The 24,147-nt window shown below is 45.2% G+C and overlaps 1 protein-coding gene across 1 annotated transcript in view; it reads right to left on the bottom strand.

Annotated features, from left to right (window-relative positions):
* Nucleotides 1–23,931, bottom strand: part of LOC129854267 (PH domain leucine-rich repeat-containing protein phosphatase 2-like) — a 52,971-nt gene extending 29,040 nt beyond the window's left edge. The window contains exons 1-5 of the mRNA XM_055921116.1: nt 23,583–23,931; nt 19,587–19,867; nt 13,917–14,050; nt 3,128–3,318; nt 2,542–2,667 (exon numbers count right to left, since the gene is read on the bottom strand). Coding sequence (XP_055777091.1) covers nt 2,542–2,667; nt 3,128–3,318; nt 13,917–14,050; nt 19,587–19,867; nt 23,583–23,777 — 927 coding nt within the window. The 5' untranslated portion in view covers nt 23,778–23,931. The remainder of the gene's footprint in view (nt 1–2,541; nt 2,668–3,127; nt 3,319–13,916; nt 14,051–19,586; nt 19,868–23,582) is intronic.
* Nucleotides 23,932–24,147: the final 216 nt, after the last annotated feature.

Here is a 24,147-nt window from a genome sequence, read left to right as displayed (position 1 = left end):
ACACGCATTTGAATCATATTTTGCCACTCCTGTTCGAGACAAAAATGTACATTTGGTCTATAATTTTACTGCGAGGAACACTTAATTCTGCAGGAGTTAACATTATAGTAGGCTACATATGAAGCCTACATTCAGTGTCCAGACTTCTGTTACTATTCCAACTATCATTCTGGCATCCATACAGTGTACTGTGCAACCGCCATTTGATAAATGCCAAGAGACATCAGTTACAAAACACAAAAGTCTTACGAATGGCATTCTGTGATTGTCCTTCATTAGGCCTACAAGTCTTGTAACCTGAATTGATGTGTACACTGTCTGTGCGTGTCTCGGTCTTGGCCACTCATCTCTGCCTTGGCAAAATTTCAGTGCTATCGTCGAACCAAACGGCACTATTCCACACCTCTTCAAGTTTATTCGCAAATCTTTCACATGACTAATGATAAATAGTGTAATAGACTACAGTTTTCTTGGAATCGGTTTGAATTATTATGACAGGCTCATGTTTTACCGGTACGGTGTACCCTTACTATTTATTTTGCCAGGGCTCCGTACTGGTCCACTCTGGCTTACTTTCACACCTGACTATACCTGATTTTAGTCTAGATGTTTTGCATTGTTCAACACTCCCTGTCCTGCCACCGCGTTTCATTGGCTATGCTCATACAGTCATTGCTCACTTATCTACATGTGCAGAATGCAGCTGAACAGCATTTCCTTCAGCTCTGAAAAGATAGACTGTATAGTTGTCAGCACAGGGAGGACACTGTCTGTCTGGGGGTTGTAGTTTAATACATTTCTCAGTCTGAAAACATGCTCGCTTCAATCCACCACAGGACTGCATACTGTGCAACACCCCAGAAAATAGATTGGTTGCTCAGCAGAGCATGTCGTCAAATTGCTTTTAGGGATAAACAAACACAAAATCTTAGAGTACTCATCAGCTAGCTTTTAAAAAGGCCATCAAGCGCTGGTCAGAGAGAGACAGATGAAGACAGTTGAGAGAGAAGGAGAGAGAGAAAGAGAGTTTTGGGGAAATGAGAGAGAATAGAAATTGAAATAGACAGAGAGAAAGGCTGGGGAAGTGACCTGCATGTTGACTGGCCTGAGAGAGGAGAGCAGCCTGTGGGGTAGAGGCTAGCTAGGCAGCAGTGGGAGCCCTTGATGCCCAGTGTGTGTGGCTGTGGAAGATGTCCTCCCTGTATGCATTCAGACAGCCTCCAAGCCTTTCTGTCTGGGAGGAACTGGGCACGCCACAAGGCCACTCACCAGGCTCAGCTACTCACATACAGGCCACTGTCAGAGCAAGGAGCCATTAGCCAGCCAGCACAGCCCCCATCACACAGCAAACACCACAACAACCCCCCTCCCCGATTCAGAAACACACACACACTAAAACAAGGGCTTGATTGTGTCCAGCCTGGCATGAGGATTGCCCCAAATCCACCATCTCATCCACCCTTCCTCTAATTCTTCTCCCCGCATCTCTCTCTGCCCCTCCAGTTCTCTCAATCTCAATTCTCCCCTCCATCTCAAGCACCAACTCTCTCTGCTCCTCCATACCTCTCTATCCTCCCCTCCATCTCTTCATCTGAAGCACCACCTCTCTGCTTCTCCATACCTCTCTATCCTCCCCTCCATCTCTTCATCTGAAACACCACCTCTCTGCTTCTCCATACCTGTCTTCTCTCTCACTCCTACATCTCTCTCTATTTCTCCCTCTGTCTTCTTCAGCCTGCCCTCCCCTCTCTCTGTCTTCATCTCCAGCCAATCATGTCGCCATAGGAACATCTGATGTCTAACTCTCCTAAACTGCTCCCGTAGTAACAGGGCCACTCCAGCTCAGTGATCTGCACCACAGTGGTAGGTAGGTAGGTAGGTAGGTAGGTAGGTAGTGAGGAGAGAGAGAGAGCTGGAGAGAGAGGGAGAGAAAGCTCCTTGACTTAGCATGGATCTACTACTAATTGGATTTTCATTTTCAGTTGCCTTTTTTTCTCCACGGCTCATTGTGTGCCTGCTCTGCCTGGAGGCATTCACAGAGCTCGTTAGGGCCCAGTAAGGGGCTGGGACACAATGGTCATTAATTCAGAAATTAGAGGCAGAGCAAGAGGAGCAGAGCAGCCAGGGAGGGACAGAGAAAGGGGCTGAGGATACTAACTTCATATAGTTGTACTGAGACCCATGTGCAAGCACACAGACAGTACACACAGACACAATCAATGACCCTTGCACCCTCCTAGCCAGTTGTTTAATCAAAGCCAGACACTGCTGGTCCTCTGTCGTCGCTGCAGAGCCAATCACCGAGGTCACCTGTGTTCCACAGCAGGACTATGATTGAATGACAGACCAGGTAGTGGGCACTCTGTAACTCTGCCCTCTCAGCATACTGCACACTGATTCCCAGCTCAGAGGAACCAACCAGGACCACCCCTCACTGTGTTTCCTGACAGAGACCTTGCAAAATTGATCAGAGAAAACATAAACAAAGCTTTGGCACACTAATTGTCCTACATATCAACTCTGACAGGTAAACACACTTACTTTTGAAGCCTGCCGATGCCACCTCTGATAGTCTGCCAGTGTGTCGAAATTAACAAAGTATGTCTGGGCCTGAGGTCCGGCTGAGCTGAACATCAGACAGTGTTGTCTCCTCTTCACCTCCTCCACCTGAATGTACAAAACAGAGATGTTGAGGAGGACAGACACATCCACTGATGTTCCCATGTTCCCAAGAAACTACTATAAGGCATTATGGTGCCTACTGGCTCCATCCATATAAGGCAGAGACACATGTGCTTAAGTGTGCCTGAATGTGCATGTCTATGGCTGCATTTACACAGGCAGCACAATTAAGATTTGTTTTAAACAAATTGGTTGTTTGACCAATCATATCAGCTCTTTTGCCAATAATTGGGCAAAAGATCAGAATTGAGCTATCTGTGTAAACACAGTGTGTATTTACGCGGTTCTCATTGTGCTGTACAGTGCATCCCCTCTGTCCGTCTGTCAGTCCCAGCTGTGTTGTTGTATCTGTGATCTGCTGTTGTCTCTGTCTCTCTTTGACCCCTGGGGAATGTATGGGTTTGGAAAACAACATCTCTCCAACCCCTGACCTCTAACTCCTCACCTTTCCCCCCACCAGGGGCAGGATGTGCATCTTCCCCGTCAGGCTGTCTTTGACGGAGGCCACAATCAGACAGGTGCCACACAGGAGGACCTGGCGCTCTGCCCACTTGTGCAGCTGGGTCTTCCCCTTCCTGACGCTGAACACGCCCGTCAGCAGGGTTCGCTCCTGCTGGTCTGCGTTCATTGGACACTCTGGGGAGGAGAGGGGTTAGTTAAAGAACATGGTCACATACACTGCATTCAGAAAGTATTCAGACCCCTTGACTTTTCCCACATTTTGTTACGTTACAGCCTTATTCTAAAATGTATAAAATTGTCTTCCTCATTCATCTACACACAATTCCCCATACTGACACAATTAAAACAGGTTTAGAAAGGTTTGCAAATGTATTCAAAAGAAAAAACAGAAATACCTTATTTACATAAGTATTCAGACCCTTTGCTATGAGACTCTACAACTGTATTGGAGTCCACCTGTGGTAAATGCAATTCATTGGACATGATTTGGAAAGGCACACACCTGTCTAGATAAGGTCCCACAGTTGACAGTGCATGTCAGAGCAAAAACCACAAGGTAGAAGGAATTGTAGATAGAGCTCCGAGACAGGATTGTGTCGAGGGGGAAGGGTACCAAAACATTACTGCTGCATTGAATGTCCCCAAGAACACAGTGGCCTCCATCACTCTTAAATGGAAGAAGTTTGGAACCACCAAGACTCTTCCTAGAGCAGGCTGCCTGGCCAAACTGAGCCACCAGGGGAGAAGGGCCTTGGTCAAGGAGATCCTTGATGAAAACCTCGACCAGAGTGCCCAGGACCTCAGACTGGGGCGAAGGTTCACCTTCCAACAGGACAACAACCATAAGCACACAGCCAAGAAAAGACAAAAGTGGCTTCTGGACAAGTCCCTGAATGTCCTTCTGGCCCAGCCAGAACCCAGACTTGAACCCGATTGCACATTTCTGACACTCCCCATCCAACCTGACAGAGCTTGAGAGGATCTGGAGACAAGAATGGGAGAAACTCCCCAAATACCGGTGTGCTAAGCTTGTAGCCTCATACCCAAGAAGACTTGAGACAGTAATCACTGCCAACGGTGCTTCAACAAAGTACTGAGTAAAGGGTCTGAATACTTATGTAAATGTGGTATTTCAGTTTTTTTTTCAATTATACATTTGCAAAAATGTCTAAATACGTGTTCTTGCTTTGTCATTATGGGGTATTGTGTGCAGATTGATGAGGCGGAAAACAATTCAATCGATTTTAGATTAAGGCTGAAACGTAACAAAATGTGGAAAATGTCAAGGGGTCTGAATACTTTCCGAATACACTATCACACACACACTGTACGTACACAGTGCACATACATCCCACCCACACCCTGTACACAAACATTTCGTTAATACCATATGTTCTCAAAAGGGGTAGTGTTATCAAGAGACAAAGACAAGGAGAGGGCTAGACGCTGCCAGAACATGAAGTCACACTGATATCAACAGGTCCCGATGATGTCACCTATGCATTAGTCAATGAATAGGACATCTCTTCCTGGAAGTGTTCTTATGTCAGCAGATCAGCCCAGCCTATAGTCTCATTATCCTCCACATAGAGCTGATATCTCTAGAGCCTGCTTAACATCTGCTATGACACACTGTAATAACGTATCAAAACCCATTTATTCGCTGGATGGAATCTAAAGATAGTTTGAAGGCTTTATAATCTATGGCTCATCCATGGTAGAGATCAAAGGTGTGAGTGTCACTCCCTCTAACATCTGATCAGAGATCACTGGGCTCTGCATGTCTAGGCTGCTGACAAGGTTGATCACACCAGGTGATACAGGTGAGCATTCATTGGCCCAACTCGAGGTGTCCCTAGCTTTTAATCAGTCTCCCCTTTTCATTAACACACACACAACTTTGCGATTGTTCTCAGAGATGCTCTAACCCAGATGCATCAGTCAGGTTGATGAATGAGTCAGGCTTTTGTCACATTAAAACCCTCGTTCAATCTAATTATGTAGCAGGGAGGTAAGGATAGTGTTGCAGCCTGAGTATGCTGCTTCTGAAGGACACAAACAGCAGGCCTCACTCCCTCTGCTCCACCAGGCCTCAAGTACACTCAGGTTAAAGGCTGGTCAAATAAGCACAAAGGGCACACAACAGCTTTTTTCTCTCCTCTGTTTTCAATTTCCCTTGAAATAACAAGGTCTGCGTTTTTCTTAAAACCACCTCATTGTCTCCAACTCCGAGGCAGGCAGACATGTCCTCGCTCTCTGCCCTTTTCTTCTCTTTCACGTCTAAGGAGTGGCGGCCAGGGATCAAAATGAAGTCAGGCTGCTTGACTTTGTGCTGTCTGGAAAACCCATAATGAACAAGACAATGGCATTTGACAGCAAAACTGGGCCGCTGGCGCTGGCTGGGGATCAATAGAGGTTTCTGATCCCCGGGCTTCCCCTCTGTGCTGGAATTGTGGTACTCTGGTCCTCTTCTCTCTGACAAAGGCCCTAGGGGCCAAGGGCAGCCAGCCTTAGAAGGAGAGGGAGAGGGAAAGAGCAATCGAGAGGGAAAGAGGGATAGAGAGAGAGGGATAGAGAGAGAGGGGGGAGAGCTGCATCATTATCCTCTTTGTGTCTGTGTCAGTGAGGGTGAAGGAGGCTGACTTGTCAAAGACAGACTTGTAGCCCTGTAGGTGATCCACATACAGCCAGGAAGACACGGGCAGACAGGACGCTCTCTCCCACTGGCCCCACAGCAAATCCACTACAAACAGCCACATTCCTCCCTTATCCACACACTCATCCCATTCTATCCCCAATGAACTGCTGGTTACCAGCCCCCTCCCCATAAATCTCTTTCTCACTTTCATATCTCGCCTTCCAACTGAATTAAACACCTAATAATCACCTCCCTGTTCTTTCCACCTCTCTGTGAAATGATCCAAGAACACAGCACGCCAATACGGCACGTCAATACAATCTCAGACTACTGACTCAGAGTCCCACTGAGCATTCTCACCTCCAACATCACACACAGGAAAAACACTGCCTCATTATTATAAATAGTGTTGACTCTGGTGCAGTGGGTTGTGAGAGAGGGAATGGTTGATATTGTGTTTGTAGCTAGCGCACAGTGATGACCCAAGTTGGAACAACCCCCAGAAACACTACAGATGTAAGCCCTCTCTGAACAATGGAGCCAGAGGGCCAGACTGAAAACGCCGCTTCTAACTAGAGTTAGCGTTTTCTACAGCAATAAGAGGAAAGTGAAAGTCACTCAATATTTGGGGGTTTGATTGCATTTTGAGAGATGGCAGCAGAATGTAGCTCAATGACAATACAGTGCTATTTTAAACAAACCGTAGCCCTAAAAAGCCCTTCAAATCAAATCTACATCGAGATCTTCTGACTATTATGCAAGATGTCAACAAGCGTTTCTAAATTGGACATCCCCCTGGACTCGACTCCAAATCTGAGGAGCAGGCCTCTGCACAGAGCAGCATCAAGCTGAAAAAATGGAACACACAGAGACACTTAGCTGTGCTTTGCTCTCCCTGCTCTGGCCATGGAAAAAGGCCACCCCCATTAACATGGTTGTGTGTAAATACCCACAGCCTATACTGCTGCATTGCTACAGGGTGTTGGCAAGTACGTACTTTATCATCTCATGCTATCAGAATGACGGGGAATACAAGATCATACTTCAGCAATAAGGCCCGAGGGGGGTGGCATATGGCCAATATACCACAGCTAAGGGCTGTTTTTAAGCGCCACGCAACACAGAGTGCCTGGATACAGCCCTTAGCTGTGGTATATTGGCCATATATCACAACCCCCTGAGGTGCCTTATTGCTATTATAAACTGGTTAACAACTTAATTAGAGCAGTAAAAATAAATGTTTGGTCATACCCATGGTATGCGGTCTGATATACCACGGCTGTCAGCCAATCAGAATTCAGGGCTCGAACTACCCAGTTTATAATTGATAATATAGGCTAATGGCATTCGCAGTATCTCAGATGTGGTCTCATCACCAATGGTACGCAATTACCACACAACTTTTCCCCCCTGTTGCATTAGGCTCTAATGTACAACAATTTACAGCAGTCAGCACAGCTCAAACACCCAGCCAACAGACCTGAAACATTCACAAAAACATACTCTTTAAGATTCTTTGTTCATTCTTTAATGAAAGACAACTCCACTGTTTGCAGTGTGCCCGGGATAGCGAGAACACTAACACTTCAACTTCCTCTCCCAACACAACAATAACACTTTCTGACAATCACTCTCTCATTCAATCACAATGAAAACAAGTCTCAGCCATTCACGGCAAACTGCTGCACCCAAAACAAACACGCATGCTTTCCCACCATGTCAGAGTTGCCAGGGAAACGATGAGTAACTTGGAATCAAAGTCTGCTCCAGCCTAGTACATCTGCACCATCTACACTCCCCTGCATATTTATTTGAATATTGAAGCAAAAACTTTAAGTTTGGCTCTATACTCTTGCATTTTGGATTTGAGAAAACATTTTTCATTTGAGGCAACAGTACAGAATGTTACCTTTTATTTGAGGGTATTTTCATACAGATCTGTTTTACTGTTTAGAAATTAAAGCAATCTATGTGTCTAGTCCCCTCATTTGAAGGTGTCATAAGTATTTGGAAAAATGTACTTGTGTATTAAAGTAGTCAGTCAAAAGCTTAGTATTTGGTCCCATAGTCCTAGCACGCAATGACAGCATCACGCTAGATACGATACAATCTTGTTGGATGCATTTTTAGTTTTCATTCTGTTACAGATTATGTTGCTCCCAATAGAAATGAATGGTAAATAATGTATTGTGTCATTTTGGAGTCTCTTATTGTAAATAAGAACAACATATGTTTCTAAACACTTCTACATTTAATGTGGATGCTACCATGATTACAGATAATCATGAATGAATCGGGAATAATGTTGAGTGAGAAAGTTAAAAGGCACAAAGATCATACCCCCAAGACATGCTAATCTCTCATCATTACCATTAACAGGGGAGATTAGCATGAGGGGTATGAGCCAAATTAAAAGTTTTAGCTTCAGTATAGAGCCAAATTAAGTTTTAGCTTCAGTATAGAGCCAAATTAAAAGTTTTAGCTTCACTGTCCTAATAAATACAGGTATGTCGGGGAGTGTATAATTACCCCTTCACCCCTGAGCAGCAGTCAGCCACTCCCATACCAGTGATTTATGATATGGACCAACCTCATTGGTCATAAAATGTGTACAGGTCTGGCAGAGCGGCAGATGTTGTTTAACTCTGTTCTCGCTCCCTCTTTCTCTTCTCAGGCTAGACTCCAGCAGCAGTTCCAATAGCAGCAGGGTGGGAGTCCTCGGCAGCAGGGGTAGAGAGAGGACATGCCTAATCACTAAACCTAGTCCCACTTCCGCTGCTCAGTCACTGCCAAGCCACAGGGACAGAGTAACAAATCACAGTGCATGTCCTGGGTGAACCCCCCTCACACCCCTGCCCTCTGTCCCTCAGCTCTAATGTCCTTGTCTCCTGTTGATGGTAGTCTTGGCGACAGTGGTCAAGTCTTTCTTCAACAGTCACCAGATGGGCAGGGGAGTGAGGTAGGTCAAACTGTCCCCTGTGGCATTGAAACTACCGTACAGAGACACAGAGTAAGAGAGAGAGCGAGAGTCAAAGGAGGTGGCAATGGGCCAAATACATTCTGTAGACCCAACACTCGTACATCAACTTTCCCTACGGAGTATCAGCACCTGAGAATCCCCCAAACCAGACTACGTTTCAGCTGTCAGCCAGACATGACTCCAGACAGCCCCGTCCGTCCATCCAGACTGAACAACTGTCTTGATGTTCTGTCTCCAACAGGGAGAACTAGAAGAATATTGCATAGATTAGGTTAGTTTGCAGTGGGGGGCCAGTGGAGGCAGAAACAAGTTTACTGCAGCCCAGGATCAGAACAGCAGGTCATTTTTGGCAATAACATCAAATCAGAGCCGTGCAGGCCCCCTCCGTGACCTATTCTTACTGTGAGAAATGCAATTCATAAAGTCCTTAAGCTTGCTTCCATACTAGGGAAATAAAATAAAATGAAAACTGATTCAGCAGAATAATGCAGACAAGTCAGACAGAACTATGGGACAGTGGCAGTGCTTACTGAACAATGGGAAGGTAGAAAGTCCAGCTAGCATCTTTCCGATATGCACATCTTCCCCATCCCTCTATGGTTCAGCAATAGGATGGAGGGGTAATTTCCCAATAAAGATTGCATTGAAATAGACCAATCTAAACTGACAGGATCCCATCCACCTCCGAGAAAACCCAGCTCTTTAAGCCACAGATTTGCATGACTCAAGGCTGAGGAGCCAGTGTCGGACCCTGGAAAATCTCTAGCAGTTGATTGCTGACTCACATCTAGAATCTGCATATAATATTGAGAAGGTAGAGAGATGCAGGGACGCTGCTCAGGGGGTGGGGGGGTCATGTCTCATGAGTAGGAGCACTCTTCCTCTCCTACCCCTCCTCCTCTCCCTCCCTCTGTTATTCAGTTCATCAGTTGCTGCATTGCTTGCTGTTTGGGGTTTTAGGCTGGGTTTCTGTACAGCACTTCAAGATATTAGCTGATGTACGAAGGGCTATATAAAATAAACTTGATTGATTGATTGATCAGTTAGTGACACCAGGAAGTAGTGTACTGTAATCCTGCTCTGTCTGCTCTCTGCTGACCTGTCCCTCCAGGCACTGACCATTACAGATGGGTCAGTAAGTAATAGGGGCCCAGCAGACCCCTGTGTGAGCAGCAGCCCAGTGGGCTCTATGGCTTGGCTGCTGGACCCCCTACGGTTTGCTCTGGCCCCTGTGTGAGCAGCAGCCCAGTGGGCTCTATGGCTTGGCTGGTGGACCCCCTACGGTTTGCTCTGGCCCCTGTGTGAGCAGCAGCCCAGTGGGCTCTATGGCTTGGCTGCTGGACCCCCTACGGTTTGCTCTGGCCCCTGTGTGAGCAGCAGCCCAGTGGGCTCTATGGCCTGGCTGCTGGACCCCCTACGGTTTGCTGTGGCCCCTGTGTGAGCAGCAGCCCAGTGGGCTCTATGGCCTGGCTGCTGGACCCCCTACGGTTTGCTCTGGCCCCTGTGTGAGCAGAAGCCCAGTGGGCTCTATGGCTTGGCTGCTGGACCCCCTACGGTTTGCTCTGGCCCCTGTGTGAGCAGCAGCCCAGTGGGCTCTATGGCTTGGCTGCTGGACCCCCTACGGTTTGCTCTGGCCCCTGTCAGCGCAGCTTAGTGCCTCAATGCTGTTTACTTCGTTTTCATTGTTATTTTCTGATAAGATCCTGGCAGATCAATAACTCATTAGTTGACTAAACTTGGTCAGCCATCATATGATTAACTCCCCTCTGCTGAGACACTAAGGCTCCCAGGCTGGATGTGAGCTCCAGAGCTCCGCCGCAGAACCAGGTACGGACCGGCCGAGGTGAAGCCAGACCCATTGGACCAGTGCCAGGACTCACATGCCCCCTCAGAGCTGCAGCTGTACGCCATCCCCCAGGTCTCTGGAGCGCTGTTTTCATAGAGAGTGCTTTATTAAGTCAGCATTTATTCATGTTTACTCCCCCCTCCATGTTTGTTTTCATCTCATTGGAGCGCCACAGCAGACTGTTGTGAGTGGGCAACAGGGCTGTGGTTCGGGGGGATTCGGAGATTAGATTCCTGTACAAATAGAGCCGTGTGTATTTTAATAACTCACACAATGTTCCCTTATCAACACCTCTCTGACATGGAAAGAGAGAAGGAATTCATAAACCTGTGCAAAACCCTTCAACACCTCTGCAGTGTGAATACCAACACATTTTAGAAAGGTGCGCACAGCTCTTACACAGGCATGTACACCAACATACAGCACAGTGAACGCAGGATTCATGGTCACACCTTAATAGAAACACACTTAATTACGCATAAAGCTGAACTATTTAAGGGTGGTAAATGCTTTGTCATGTGTCAACTGATCACCCTTATTCCACCCTTTATATAGAATGGCATTTGCTTATAACAACTGATTTGTGAAGCCTTTATGCAGGCCTTAGAAAGGGTTTACAAAGACATTAAGTGTCAACATACTGACAAACCCTTCCTATGATGGCTGTACTGTTTACAGCTGCGGCAGAGATCCCCTCATCAGCTCAATCAGGAGGTTAGGTTACCCCTGACAACGGCTGTCAGGCACCTAAGAAAGAGCTATGTACAGCACAGGGTTGTTATGGAGTTCTCCAACTAACACAGCCCATCTATTTCATCACCACTGTGTGGGTGGAGAGCTCTTTAACAACCCTTTAGATGTGTGGGTGGAGAGACTTGTTACCCCATGACTGTATGGGTTGAGAGTGGAGACATTTTACCATAGTTCTGTATGAGAGTCCTCATCTGATCCAATCCAGCCACCCTGCTAGCCTAGATAGGTTGCCAGGGTACCAGTGTTCCCTGTGTTTTCCCACAAGCAGCTAATAAAAGGTGAGGGAGATCTCTCACAGGGCTTGGCCAACCTCCGGGCCACAGGTCTGCTCTGCTCAATAACACCACGGCACATCACAGCCAGCTCTCACAGGACTGGGCCGAGCAGGGGAGAGACCAGCGCTGTCCTGTTCCCACTGTAGCCTACACACCGTGACTGAGAATGAGGTCTGCAATGTGCTGGAGAGCCGACAGCAAGACAGAGTTACAGCACTGAGAACCAACCAGACAGACAAGAGGGGCATGCTTTATTCTCAATACAAAATGCACATACACTTTAACTATAGTTTTAGTCTATTTTAGCACATAGTGACAGTACATGCACTGAAACAGCCTGAGTATGTTCAGAAGGATTTCTCTGGGAAGTATCGCGAGGCTGTGTGGTGAATACCTGAGCATGTGCAGTCAGTGGATGGGGAGGGAGGGGCTCTTTCACCACGTGTGCGTGTGACAGTGTAAGAGAAGGCTTTGCCAGCCAGAGATTGTGGTCACGCTTTCTTCCCCTCGCGCTCTAGTTCCCTCTAGTTTTCGTTCTCTCTCTCTTTCATTCTCACTGTCTCTCACCACAGCATGGGCGCAGCCACAGCCCCAGCCAGTCAGACAGTGACACTGACTTAGCAACACAGTGCTAGGCCCAGCCAGTCTCAACCTGGTTATTAATAGGACAGGCATTACAGAACAACAGGTCCCCGCTCCTCTTCCCCTTACAGCAAAGCCTATCAGGACTGATAAGAGGATCATTAGACGTGCCACTACCACACAGGATCACAAAGAGGGAGGAGTGTGAGACTCGAGGTGTGTGAGAGAGACTGACTGAATGATATGGACACACCACACTATTGTAAATACATCTTCCTCATCCCCATAAGGGGACCAGTGTGTTAAAATGAACCAGCATGCCACATCCATCCTGTATCTGGTGCCATACATCACAGTGACTCAAGAAAAGTTAGTTACTGTTGGGGCTGTGACAGAGCGGTGACGCTGCCAGTCAGGCCCACAGGTTGACGTTTATTGTCATGAGTCTTGTCCTGGGGGCTAAACTGAGCAATTTCCCCTTAGTTTGGCCAGCTGCAAAGTCAAAATTGACTATATTGAAAAATTCATGAAACAAAAATTTGATTTTTGGTCTTAAATAAAGGTTAATAAAAAATGATCTAGGCAAGTCAGTTAAGAACAAATTCTTATTTACAATGACTGCCTAGGAACAGTGGGTTAACTGCCTTGTTCAGGGGCAGAACGACAGATTTTTACCTTGTCAGCTCAGAGATTAGATCTAGCAACCTTTCGGTTACTGGCCCGATACTCTAACCACTGTTCCTAGGCCGTCATTGAAAAAAAGTATTTGTTCTTAACTGACTTGCCTAGTTAAATAAAGGTTAAAAAAAAAACCACTAAGAGTTTGGTTTTCGACTAGCCACGTGCTAGAGTTATCGGCAGGCAGACGAGCAGTATTCATTGTTGTAGTACGGATGAAGTCTGAGCTGGAATGGAAAGCTAACTGAAGCTGGCTACCTTCAGAAAACCCTGAGTGGATCTAGCTTGCTTCGTAGTTTACCACTCTGGCCCTGATAAACCAGCCTGATTCCTCTTAAAGTACTAGACAGATTGAGACTAGCTGGGTTCTGAAGCTGAGTGTCTTCACTCGGGTGTTAAAGTATAGAGAGGCGCAGACAGAGAAAGCATAATCTTTTAAGTGGAGAACATGAATTCTTCTAAGTACAAAATGCTGCTCCACAATCTCTGACAGACCGATCCGCCAGCACGATCAGAGGTGTGTCTTGCTGCCAGTATGAAAGCTAAAGTACAACAAGCCCAGGCCGCTTGGCTCCTGCAAACAGACAGACAGTATACAGACCCAGACACAGAGATACAATATTAACAGATATGCATAGTTTCCTTACCTATTGAGGTTTCTAGCATGATAATACGAGAAAGAGTACAATTTTTCCCCCAAAGTTACAAAGACTGTTATATTTTTATATACAGTTATACAGACTGTTATATAGTTATATACTTCATTAAGTCAGGGTAGCGCTAACAGCCCTGCAGTTGGGAGAGTAGTGGAAAGACACACGTCATCACAAACACACCGACACACACACTATGGACCAGAAAAACAAGACCCATCCCAGAAGCTGACAGTTTAGACTGCTCCATAACCAACAGAGCCAGGTCCATTGACAGGGCTCCAGGCCTGGTTCCAGCACAACGGGCTGAGTCCAGTCAGAACCCAGTGAAGGAGAGCCTTGACAGGCCCCCTGGGTCACTACTCACCACTGTAGAAGCGGATCATGCAGCTGAGGTCCGAGTTGGCCGCCTCTCTCTGAACCCGCAGAGGGTCCTGGTAGCCTATAGCAGCCAGGTAGTCATACACCATCTGGAGAGGGCGCTCAGAGGGGTCCAGCCTCCTACAGTGACAGAAATAGAAACCGTCAAGATATACGCCAATCACAATCAATACCCTTAACAGGCACCCAGAATGTCCTCGACATGTATAATTAAATTTGTACATCGTTGCCTCCACGCTTGGAATCCAACCAAAGGGGCATAGTTCATCAACCATTTCTGGCACACATTTGCATGCGCGCAAGCACACACACTCACACACAAGCAGAGACATTCCAAGCCATCATTCCCTGTGTTATGACAGGTAAGGTCCAGAGGACAGCTGTCATGCCAATCAGCAGAGCTGGACAGAGGTGTTTCACTTTCAGACCGGGGAATTGCTGACGCTCCTCTATCAAAACATTTACAGAGTCCGACTCCGTGCCGGATGTCAATCAAGCAGAGAGAGAAACTATCTCCGCACAGTTATCAGGTCCAAAGTTTGTAGTCAGATATGGAGGAAGAGCATCCTTAATCATATGAGGCACCTGCTAATGACCAACATGCACTCTAATAACAATAGCCCATCTAAATAATGCGTCTGAATGGTATGGTGATGTGATGGAACCCCTTTCTTTTAATGTCCTGTGTGAGTCCTCTGCCTTATTGCCCTAATGAAATCATCAGCTCATTCCATGGCTAATCCTGTTAAGGGCCTCTCATGCTGCTATCAAACATGAGGTCTGCTGTGCCCGCAATCTGTGACCCCCAGCCTGTCACTGGCAATGGCACGCCTTCAACACAACACCGCTGATCTGCACCTGAACACACCAAGAATATCTGCTACAGAACCACCGTGAAGACATTACTGCCAGAACCACTGTGAACCACTCAATAAAATGTGTGAGGGTATTTTTCACAATGACCCACTGTCTATGGAAGCCCCAGCGTTGCCCAATAATTCATAATACGCTGTAAATAAGCCTCAGATTTGACAACTCTTTGTGGCATACAGTGTGTGATTGTGTTGCTTATTCTAACGCATCTGTAACGCAGGTCAAATAATGTTGAATTCTTATCGTTGCTAGTGAGATTCCAGTAACCAATCATATTATACTATTGATATGTTTAAATTGACAGCTATTACAATGCAGCTGTCAGAAGCTGTATGACGAGCAGTTTATTTTGAGCCAATCAAAACTAAATACTCTTAGTCCCTTTCCTAACCTCACGTTATAACACCAGTTGGCGCCAACAAAAAAAAGAGCTAGAGCTTCACGTAACGTGAAGAGCTACCGCCATTCGATGGAAGAAAAACAAAGTTTCAAATTGTTGAGAAGTTGTATAAAACTTCATTAAAAAAGCGAGAACTGGATAATAACACTAATTTATCTATACATAGGGATTGAGGGAAAGATTGGCGCCAGGATTTGGTGAGTTCTCAAAAGGATAACAAGCTGATAGCGATTAGGCTAGCCAAGCTAATTCTAGCATTTTGTGCGTGTTCATACTGAACCAAGCATACGCACAAGCCGTTAACATTTAGGCTAGCTCAGTTATCGATCAATTGAAATAGCAAACGTTAGTGATCATGCATGGCAAACTATTTTAGTTTTCATACTTTTATAAAATGTGACTAAATAGCACCAATCCATTTTGGTACACTTATGTTTTAGATTACTTTATAAGAAATTACGTGTAGGTGTAAACACTAGTACTTTTCATTTGCCCGGGCTAGTTATTGTTCAGTCCACATGAGCTATAGTGAGCTATAGTTAGTGTAAAGCACTTAAAAAAATAATAATAATAATTGTAAATTTTATCCCCTTTTCGCCCCAATTTTTGTGGTATCCAATCGCTAGTAATTACTATCTTGTTTCATCGCTACAACTCCCGTACGGGCTCGGGAGAGACGAAGGTCGAAAGCCATGCGCCCTCCGAAGCACAACCCAACCAAGCTGCACTGCTTCTTAACACAGCGCGCCTCCAACCCGGAAGCCAGCCGCACCAATGTGTCGGAGGAAACACTGTGTACCTGGCCCCCTTGGTTAGCGCGCACTGCGCCCGGCCCGCCACAGGAGTCGCTGGAGCGCGATGAGACAAGGATATCCCCACCGGCCAAACCCTCCCTAACCCGGACGACGCTAAGCCAATTGTGCGTCGCCCCACGGACCTCCCGGTCGCGGCCGGCTGCGACAGAGCCTGGGCGCGAAACCAGAGACTCTGGTGGCGCAGCTAGCACTGCGATGCAGTGCTCTAGACCACTGCGCCACCCGGGAGGCCCCCAGTGTAAAGCACTTTGACTAAGTTTAATTTTCTTATTCCTGAAAGAGATTAAAGCTAAGCACTATATTAATGGTTATATGAAAAGGTACTCATGGTATATATATATATATATATATATATATATATATATATATATATATATATATATATATTGTGGGATCCTGTTTGTAAAACAGGTCAGGTTTTTTGAGTATGGATTCAGTTCTACCAAGGATGCCTGAACCCAGGACATCAATAAGATTTGCATGCAAAGATTTATTTTCCTTGGAAAACACTCAATTTACACTGCCATACTACAGTGTGTTAGGATTTTTCTTACAAGGCATTATTCATTGCATTGGGATTGTTATAAGCACATGCTACACTTAAACACCTTTCAGTGTTTTTTGATAGGCACAGTCACTCACATTCTATTCCATGTCATAGTGGTTTATTAGTCAGTATTTGTGAATTGAGTGGATTCATGTTTATTGTATTGCTATTGAACTTTGAAATCAGAGAGACCCTCAGATTAAGACAGAGTTGGGTGCACCCTAGTAAACTATAGGCAGGATATATGGCCGATATCTGTTGTACCATTGATGTTCTTCAATATTTACGCAAAGTGATACGTTTTTTTTGGTAAGTATTCTTATTTACAAGCCAGCATTCTTTTCCTAAATGATTCAGTAGTCTGGTTTTCATTTCCCCCTACTGCTCCAGTAGCAAACCTAACTGGTCCATTACAGTTTAATCTTAAACAGTAGCCCATAGTGTTAAGCAATTGTTACACATGACCACTTTAGAAGAAGTCATCATTGGCTCTCTCCATACATTCTAAGAGAGAGACCCACCCTAGTCGGTAACGCCTGATAGAGGACCTGCGCTGGAAGTTAGCTATGTACTGTAGTTTATGATTACCATGACGCTAAGGCAGAAGTGACTAGTTTCCAGCCACAGCCCTTGTCACACCAGGGCGATGGTGAGGTGACACAGCGTCTGGTGGCTGCTGTGGCACTTCCTTGCCCACACTCCCTCTGCCAGCGGGGTCTAACAATCAGGATCATGTCTGCTGGTCACACACAGTCGTGGCCCCAGCACCTCACACAGGATTTAGACAGAACCCTGGCAGGCTCGGAGGGATGACTGTCAGTACAGGACTGCCTGTAGACCATTCACACAAGCTCTGAAAGCATGTACATTTATTCACAAATCCACTCGCCTCGTGGCCACGAGTACAGGAGGCTCTAAAATCTACAGTCGCTTAATCTCTCAAAAGACACCAAAAAGCTCCTTTCCTTCATTTGGGTAGCTAGATACTTTCCCTTAATTTGTTGTGTATATGTGGGTGTTTAGACATTATCCAGAATTTTGGTGAAGTATATATCTATTTTAAACCTAGCGCATTGCGCAAGATGTGTCAAAGTGTAGTTCACACATGCATAATCTATGAGCAGAATTACTGTTTTACCTCAATTATCTACAAAATCTTTAGTTTGAAAGGGATTTTACTGGAAGCTGAGCAGCGCCATTTTCCCTAAATTGTCCCCCACGTATGGCCAGCCCCCTAGCAATTAGAGTTTCAGCCAATGAGCTTTAGTTCCTCTGCATTTGAGTGACAGCTAGCAAGATGCACACACAGCAGAGAGAGCGAGAAATAACGTGATGCACACATCTACACATTTTCTGGGACCATTTTCGGCTTCTAAGTGCTACTTTCAGAACTACTGGCTAAAAAGTATACAAAGTACCGGAAAAACTCTTACTATGGGCCTTGAAATTGTAATAACAAGAATACAACAAACACTAATAATAAAATCAAAAGGTACATGAAATGACTCAGTGTTGACACTTCCACCAGGCAGCACAGTTATCCAACAGTCTTCAGGGTGTGGGAGGAGACAAAATGGCACTACTGAGATAAATCTGACATTGTATCACCTGTATGTGAAATGACTTCGATCAGAGTTCCCTTAAGGAGAGAGAGGAGAAGCCTAGGTGGTTACAGAACCAAACCTGAGAGGTTTTCAGGCTCAAATAAGAAAGAGACATGCCTGTGCTGATCCGGTCTTTTCAGAAAAGCACTTTACCAGCATAGTGCTAAACTGCCAGTGCATATCCAGCTGTATTAATAGAATGTAGAAATGTAATTCACGTGGTAGAGGGCTCCAGCTGGTAAAATCAATACCATAGGGGGAGGTAAAGAGCATCCTACAGCAAGGTGTGTAATTCACTACAAATCTCCGTCATGTTATACCTTGTTTTTCTTCTGCACAACACTGAACCACATGACCCATTTAGTGCATCCTGCTGAGCGTTTAAACAAAAATAGTCTTAGAGGGAGTGAAAAGCATTCCCTTGCCTGGCCTGACCAAAAAAAGCCAAGAGGAGAGCAAGTGGGTGTAACCAGATTATAGCCTGTGTCAGAGGCATCATCATGAGGGGTGAAAATGTAAAAGTGCTGTCATAAACAGCTGTCAAGTCACTGTCCGTGTCAGAATACCCGTACTTACGTTTCTAAATAGTAGGCGTTTTGGATTTGGGTATGCGAAACAAATGTTTTATAGTATGTGCATTTTCGAAAATGTTGTATGCTTTAAATGCCAGGATGTCATTCTCATTTTGGCTTTTCATCTAGTAGAATTCGCTGCACACTATTGAGGAAGAGAATGGTCTTTCGAGACTCACGTGTTTGACAACAGCTGATAATCAGGTGAGGGGACGTGCTGTATCAAAATGAACGAATAGCAGTAATCAATGCAATTGTGCATTAGATGACACATTCTAATTAGAAGGAGCCTAATATACTGATATTTGTTGTTTACTGCATTCTTTTTTTTTCTAAACAATACGTTCTAAATAGCATGTAGTACAATTATTACACAGGATGCAGTTTAAGTAAGTAGTAGGCAAGACAGATTTTGGACACGGCCACCGGAACGTGCAGAATTGTGGGCCCCATAGGTCAGTCAAAGTCTAGATGTATGAGCCTGCTCCTGTTCTAGACAAGCAGCAGAGTTCTCATAAGCACTCAAGAAAACAGAGTACAAACCTGGCACAATGTGTAAAAATAGAATGGAGGATTCGGCAGTGCCAGAATGAGCTAATTTGTTACTACAACAGTATGAAAAGGTTTGAGACTGATGTAGCTTTGAGACTAGGTGAATAAAGCACACAGATGTGATATTGAACATGAATGGGATTGTTTAGAATTGGAATTTAACACTGTAGCAATAAATAGAACCAATGACACTATGAGAATGCCATCTAACATATTCAAGAGTTGTGAACATAACACCGTGGTACTAGACGTGAGTGTCAGTGGGAGAGGAGAGTTGTAAAGGTGAGTATTACCTGAGCAGGTCTCCATGGAGCTGCAGGTATAGTCCCTCTACTTCTCTCTGGGCACACAGCTCCTCCACCGTGGTAGTGGTGGAGCATAGCACCAGCCGCAGGTCTGCCTGGAGGGTGGAGGAGGCCTGTGGGCCCGAGGCTGGGGGCTGGGGGTCAACTGTTCCCCCGTACAGACACACACAGCCTCGCTTGGCATCCCCCTTCAGCCAATCCCGCTCCCGTGATCCAAAGCGGGTCTTCCTGGTAACACAGCCTCTGCTCCCATTCCTCTTCATGTTCCGCTGGAGAAACAAACATTAGATGAAAAGACTGCCACCACCGATACACTGTAAATGTATTGGGCGTGTAAAAGAAGACAAGTTGTCTTGCAGCAGCCTTGCTCTGAATCAAGGATATCTCAAGCTGCATCATGTTCCAACACATCCAGAGGACAAATTCAATTAAGTCAATTTGTCAGGTTGGCAAAACAAAGTTCAAATGAGATTACCTGCAAAAAGCTCATGGGCATTGGTGAACTTAAAACGGGGTCCTTGCTAAATCTGTGAGCCCAACTCTGAATGACGTGTGCAGCGTGTCAGAATCACTGGCCTTATTTTCAAATCTGGAGAAGCTCGGAAGAAATATTTACACAGGGCAAGAATGGCACCAGGCATTGACCAGGCATTAGGTCATTAGTCAGACACTGATGAAGTCATCCTCCCACGATGCCCTGCATTCCCACAGCTGCCCGGCACAGGCAGGCAGCTGCTGGCATCCACACTACACTGCACCGCAGCACACACATACAACAGAGGAGACAGCAGGGCCCCGAGCCGCAGCTCTTTAGCACGGCAGCTCCAAAGACACACACAACAGGCCTCAATGTGCAATGACAACACACACAGCTCAATGCGTGACAGGCAACATATGCAGACACTCTCTCCCAAAAGCAGAGAACCTCACTATGTGCAATGACAACATATACATCAATGGCGACAGGCAACAGGTCTCTCTATGTGGGTCTACAAGACGGGCAAACTCATTCACAGAGAGGCTGCCACGACCCTGAGCATCGACCATTTCCCAGACAGTCATTGCCCTCATTTCACTCCATCACCCCTACAACCATCCAAGGCCAGAGGGCAAAGAAAATCTGTCAAATAAAGCTCCAACAACTCAGTGATCAGAAGATCAATTAACAAACCATGTTCTGAGATGTCAAACAGGGATAAACATCAGTGCATTCATTAAGTATTCAGACCCCTTGACTTTCCACATTTTGTTATGTTACAGCCTTTTTCTAAAACACAGCCTCATCAATCTACACACACACACACACACACAAATACCCCATAAACACAAAACAGGTTGAGAATTTTTTGCACCATATTTACATAACATTCAGACCCTTTGCTATTAGACTCGAAATTAAACTCAGGTGCACCCTGTTTCCATTGATCATCCTTGAGATGTTTCTACAACTTTATTGGAGTCCACCTGTGGTAAATTCAATTGTTTCAACATGATTTGGAAAGGCACACGTGTCTATATAAGGTCCCACAGTTGACAGTGAATGTCAGAGCAAAAACCAAGCCATGAGGTCGAAAGAATTGTCCAGCTCTGAGACAGGATTGTGTCGAGGCACAGATCTGGAGAAGGGTACAAAAAAAAATGTATGCAGCATTGAAGGTTAAATGGAAGAAGTTTGAAACCCCCTAGAGTTGACTCTTCCTAGAGCTGGCCACCCGGCCAAACTGAGCAATCGGGTGAGAAGGGCCTTGGTCAAGGAGGTGACCAAGAACCCGATGGAAACTCTGAAAGTGCTCCAGAGTTCCCCTGTGGAGATGGGAGAACCTTCCAGAAGGCCAACCATCTCTGCAGCACTCCACCAAATCAGGCATTTATGGTAGAGTGGCCAGACAGAAGCAACTCCTCAGTAAAAAGGCACAACAGCCCACTTGGAGTTTGCCAAAAAGGCACCTAAAGGACTCAGACCACGAGAAACAAGATTCTCTGGTCTGATGAAACCAAGATTGAACTCTTTGGCCCGAATACCAAGTGTCACGTCTGGAGGAAATCAGGCACCGCTCATCACCTGGCCAATACCATCCTTACGGTGAAGTATGGTGGTGGTAGCATCATGCTGTGGGGATTTTTCAGTGTCAGGACCAAGGGAAATAGGAACAGAGCAAAGTACAGAGATCCTTGATGAAAACCTGCTCCAGAGCGCTCAGGACCTCAGATTGGGGCAAAGGTTCACCTTCCAACAGGACAATGACCCTAAGCACACAGCCAAGACAACGCAGGAGTGGCTTTGGGACAAGTCACTGAATGTCCTTGAGTGGGCCAGCCAGAGCCCGGACTTGAATCCGAGTAAAGGGTCTGAACACTTAAGTAAAATGTAATATTCCCGATTTATATTTTTGGTAAATTTGCCAACATTTAACCTGTTTTTGCTTTGTCATTAAGGGGGTATTGTGTGTGGATTGAGGGAAATAAACTATTTAATCCATTTTGGAATAAAGCTGTAATGCAACAATTTAAAAAAAAGTCAAGGGGTCTGAATACTTTCAGAATGCACTGTACCTGAATTTGTCCAATAGAAACTCATTTGCAACTGTTGGACTAAAGATTACACCCTAGATCAGCTAAATGCAGGCAAGAGTGTGCAAGGCGGTTTTGAATGTGTCACCTTGATTACTAAAAAGAATCTCGACAGGTGCACCTGCCTTGTAAACTTTCATTCATAGGCTAGTTTAACAAACCTCATGATGAGTAGGTACAGGGAAAGTATCATGGAGTAGCCTAAACCTATTGAGGTTACATTGAGCTGGGTGAATAGAATATGAATGACAGTCAACCAATATGCTGTAATAGAAATAAGGCCATGCTCATGAAAAACAATTATCCTCCATCATCATAATGGCACCAACCGCCACTGATGTGTTTAAACTCACCACTCATTGGTTTAAATCTTGGTTGGTTGAATACACGGCTACTGTTAGTTGCAGCAGCAGCCATTCATGATTCAATGAACATAAAATGTAATGGTCCTTCCAATGAAGTTGTCTTTTCGATATTTATTATTAGTGCAATTGTAACTGGAATGTGTCATTCTCCATGACAATATCACATGAGAGATTGGTGAGATAAGCAGTCTATCCATAGAAGCATGTATGAGTTTCATGTCAGCCTATGAAATTTACTTTCTAAATTATTATGCATGGGGATAATTGGCACAAGCCATTATGATTTATGTAAATGGGCCTAATGGGTTCATGAGTGACATAATGGCGGAAGAACAGCACACGAATGAGTAAGGAAACGGTTAATCACGTCTTGTCAATTGTGCTTGCTCACTGAGGGCTCGAAACTACTGAACAATCTCAGTCCAAGATTTCGATGGGGCCTACCGGTGGTCCGTTAGCCTATGCAAAACCGAGTCAATAGGCTATTTAAGAATTTCAATGTGGTTTTTATCCAATGACAAACATGTAGCCTAAATGGCGAAAACACACTGAAAAGTTTACAAACGTTACTCTATCCATAATAGCTTAAGCTATTCATTTTCAGCAATAAACAGCAAGTTAAAACGTGTTTTGACATGTTCTGATCTATAGCCTAGGCTATACTGTTGTCATATTTGCAAATGATACACAACAGCAAATATAGTATGAAACATTTACAGTAGGATAGACTAACAGCTTAGCACGACAATATGTAGCAACATCTCGAACGACTGCCTACTGTAACAGTTCAGTCAAATGTTTTTGTTACAATCTAGAAAGAACTACAGTGAAAGGAAGCTGCTCTCTGGCGATATGGTTCGATACATTGTTGCACTCAACACTATACTTTCAAAGCCAACATAATTATCACTATATAAGAGAACATCAATGATGCTCAAACTGGATGACGCGTGAGTATAATTTCACACGCACTTCGGCCCTGTTAGAACCGGGAACTGTGCGATTGTAGTATTTTGATAAACCTTCAAATTTGACCTGCTTGAGTTACCTTTAGAACGCGTATCCCCGTTCCGACACGGTTTCCTGTACCATTGCGGTCGCCACGACCTGCAGCTTGATTAGATCCCGCTTCGTAAACCAGTGTGTCCGTACAACCCCTGCTATCTTCGACACCACCTTTTTTTCGCTCCATGACGGTGCCATTGACCGTGCCCGGTATATTATCTTCTTCCTTCATTTGCATGTGTATATTTAACTACAAAACCCCCAAAAGAACGTGGAACATGACTGGTAAATTCCAATACATGCGGCAGCTGAAAAATACCATTCTCGTTCGGTGCGACGCCATAACGACTCTGAACCTCACCGCTGTCAGATAGACCCAATCAATAAACATTAGAGAGGCAGGGTAACATATTATTCATAAGGCACTGCCCATTTCAGAGTCGAGGCGTACTGAATTATTCATTAGGTTTCCTATACACCTATTACACGTGTGCTTTACCGCATTAACTGTCTTGCGATTTTGATTTAATGCACTCAATGTACAGTCGTGGCCAAAAGTTTTGAGAATGACACAAATATTAATTTCCACAACGTTTGCTGCTTCAGTG

This window comes from Salvelinus fontinalis, chromosome 4, assembly GCF_029448725.1.
Source record: "Salvelinus fontinalis isolate EN_2023a chromosome 4, ASM2944872v1, whole genome shotgun sequence".
NCBI classification, from domain to species: domain Eukaryota; kingdom Metazoa; phylum Chordata; class Actinopteri; order Salmoniformes; family Salmonidae; genus Salvelinus; species Salvelinus fontinalis.
The sequence above is the reverse complement of the archived record's forward strand: the minus strand, read 5'-3'. Positions and strand labels throughout refer to the sequence as shown.